The sequence below is a fragment of the Plasmodium fragile genome, assembly GCF_000956335.1.
Source record: "Plasmodium fragile strain nilgiri unplaced genomic scaffold supercont1.2, whole genome shotgun sequence".
Classification (NCBI taxonomy): domain Eukaryota; phylum Apicomplexa; class Aconoidasida; order Haemosporida; family Plasmodiidae; genus Plasmodium; species Plasmodium fragile.
In genome coordinates, this window is record NW_012192582.1 from 490,563 (window position 1) to 492,453 (window position 1,891).

Sequence of the window (1,891 nt, forward strand, 5' to 3'; positions counted from 1 at the left end):
AAAAAAAAAAAAAAAAAAAAAAAAAAAAAGAGGCTGCAAATAAATATATTCAAGGGTGACGTATTTCCGAGGGGAGCACCCCTGGGGTGTTTCACATTCCGCAGTTTTGCCATCCCTTCTTTTTGCTTGTTCATGTCAGTTTGCAAGTGACGCTTTAGAGCAAGTGTGGTATTTTTTAAGCAGTTTGTACGCCCCAATTGTTGACATAATGCTTTTTCTTTTTCTTTTTTTTTTTTTTTGACCTTTTAGAATTACTTCTGGAGAACATACCAAACGAGGACAACTTCTACGTCCGCTACGGGCTGCCCGTGGAATACCACGTTAAGACGGACGATGTAATGATGCTTGAAAATTGAAGGGACTAAACAGGTTAGCAATGTGCTAGAAATAAGTCCCCATATATATGTATATAAATATATGTCCGCGATTGCGTTGCTTTACAGCGTGCCTAGCACAGTTTTGTGTATTTTTTGTTTTTTTTTTTTTTGGTACGTGGAGTACACACAAATAATGAAACAGTACGGGTGGGGGCTAAAACTTTGCACGTTTGCAACCCCAAGCATTGTATTTTTGCTAATCGCACGTATTAACATATTTTTGTTCACGTTTGACTTAAAAAGGCCTTAAAAGCGTTTAATAAGTTTAAGGACAATTGAAAACGGGGGGGTAGCTGCGACCGAATGGGCGGCAAAATATTGAAAAGGGGGATAATGACATAATATGGATAATAATAATTACGATAATAATCAACAGATCATATTGTAATACATTTAATAATAATAATGATAATAGGAATGGTCATTATAGCAATGGGTTGGTGTGGCAAATAATGAGACGGATTAACAAATGGGTGGGTGAGCGAACGAACTGGTCAAGGGCTTCATCATCGAGTAATCGATCGAATGTGTTCGTTCTAGTAGGGACGTTTTGTTTAACTCAGGAAATGATCATAAGTCGAATTCAAAAAAGTTAAAAATATTTCTGTTCGATGTCGCCTTTTGCTTGTCTACATCGGTTCCCTTTGAGAATGAATTGAACACTGAATTGAGAGAGGATAAAGGGGAGTGAACACGTGGTGTGATGTTTTAAAACATAAGCAGTGGGGCATGGCTTCTAAGCGGTGCAGATGCGAATGCAGATGTACGTGCACACGAACAAACGTCGCGTGTAGTGTGCATGCGCATTTTTCGATTTACTTTTCCTTTCCATAAACGTCATTCCTTCCAAGTAGGTTTGGTCCACCTGATCATTATGTTTCATTAAATAAACCCTTCTACGCATTTCCGCGATAAGAAGGAGCTCTTGCAGCTTCTCCACTGGCCATTCGTTTTCGGGTAGCCTGAGGGTATTACAGAATAGAATTTTGAAGGGTGCAGCATGTTAGGTAATTTTCCAGAAGGCTACTATAATTAACTATCATGCAAGGCTTTTATTTATTTTTAAGATGAAGCAAAGGGGAAAAAATACACATGTCGTAGAATGCATAAACTATATGTGGACGCCTTCAGGGACCCTTTGTTGATGATAGAGACACCCTTTTTGGTAGGCTAGCAAACGCGTGATCATTTCTCATTTCTTTATGCTTAACATGTGGCATAATTCAGTTCCTAATTCAAAATAGAGGTGAGTCAAATTTCCCACGGATGCTGCGGTCGCATCTGATAAAAGAGCTCCAGCCATTTCGTAACATTCCGGGAATTTTATTTTTACTAAGCTGCTTCTATGTAGCCTTTTTGCGTAAAAGTATTCGACTAGTAGTTCATCAGTTTCGTTGATCTTTAGGGAGAGGGGTGAAGAGGTGGGTAAGGAGGGCGATAGCATATACACATACGTAGTATACTTAAACACACGCATTTTTGCATGAAATTTTTTTTTTTTTTTTTTTTTTTTT

At 38.3% G+C, this 1,891-nt stretch overlaps 2 protein-coding genes across 2 annotated transcripts in view; one reads left to right on the forward strand and one right to left on the reverse strand.

Moving 5' to 3' along the window:
* AK88_00282 (uncharacterized protein) overlaps positions 1 to 356 on the forward strand; it is a gene marked incomplete at both ends in the record, with an annotated part of 3,676 nt that extends 3,320 nt beyond the window's left edge. The window contains one exon of the mRNA XM_012477933.1: positions 250 to 356. Coding sequence (XP_012333356.1) covers positions 250 to 356 — 107 coding nt within the window. The remainder of the gene's footprint in view (positions 1 to 249) is intronic.
* A 591-nt stretch (positions 357 to 947) lies between these two features.
* AK88_00283 (uncharacterized protein) lies at positions 948 to 1,776 on the reverse strand (the record flags this gene model as incomplete). Its single annotated transcript, XM_012477934.1, has 3 exons — positions 948 to 1,039; positions 1,197 to 1,339; positions 1,589 to 1,776. Coding segments are annotated over 3 exons (423 nt in total), but the record flags the coding sequence as incomplete, so codon positions are not given.
* Positions 1,777 to 1,891: the final 115 nt, after the last annotated feature.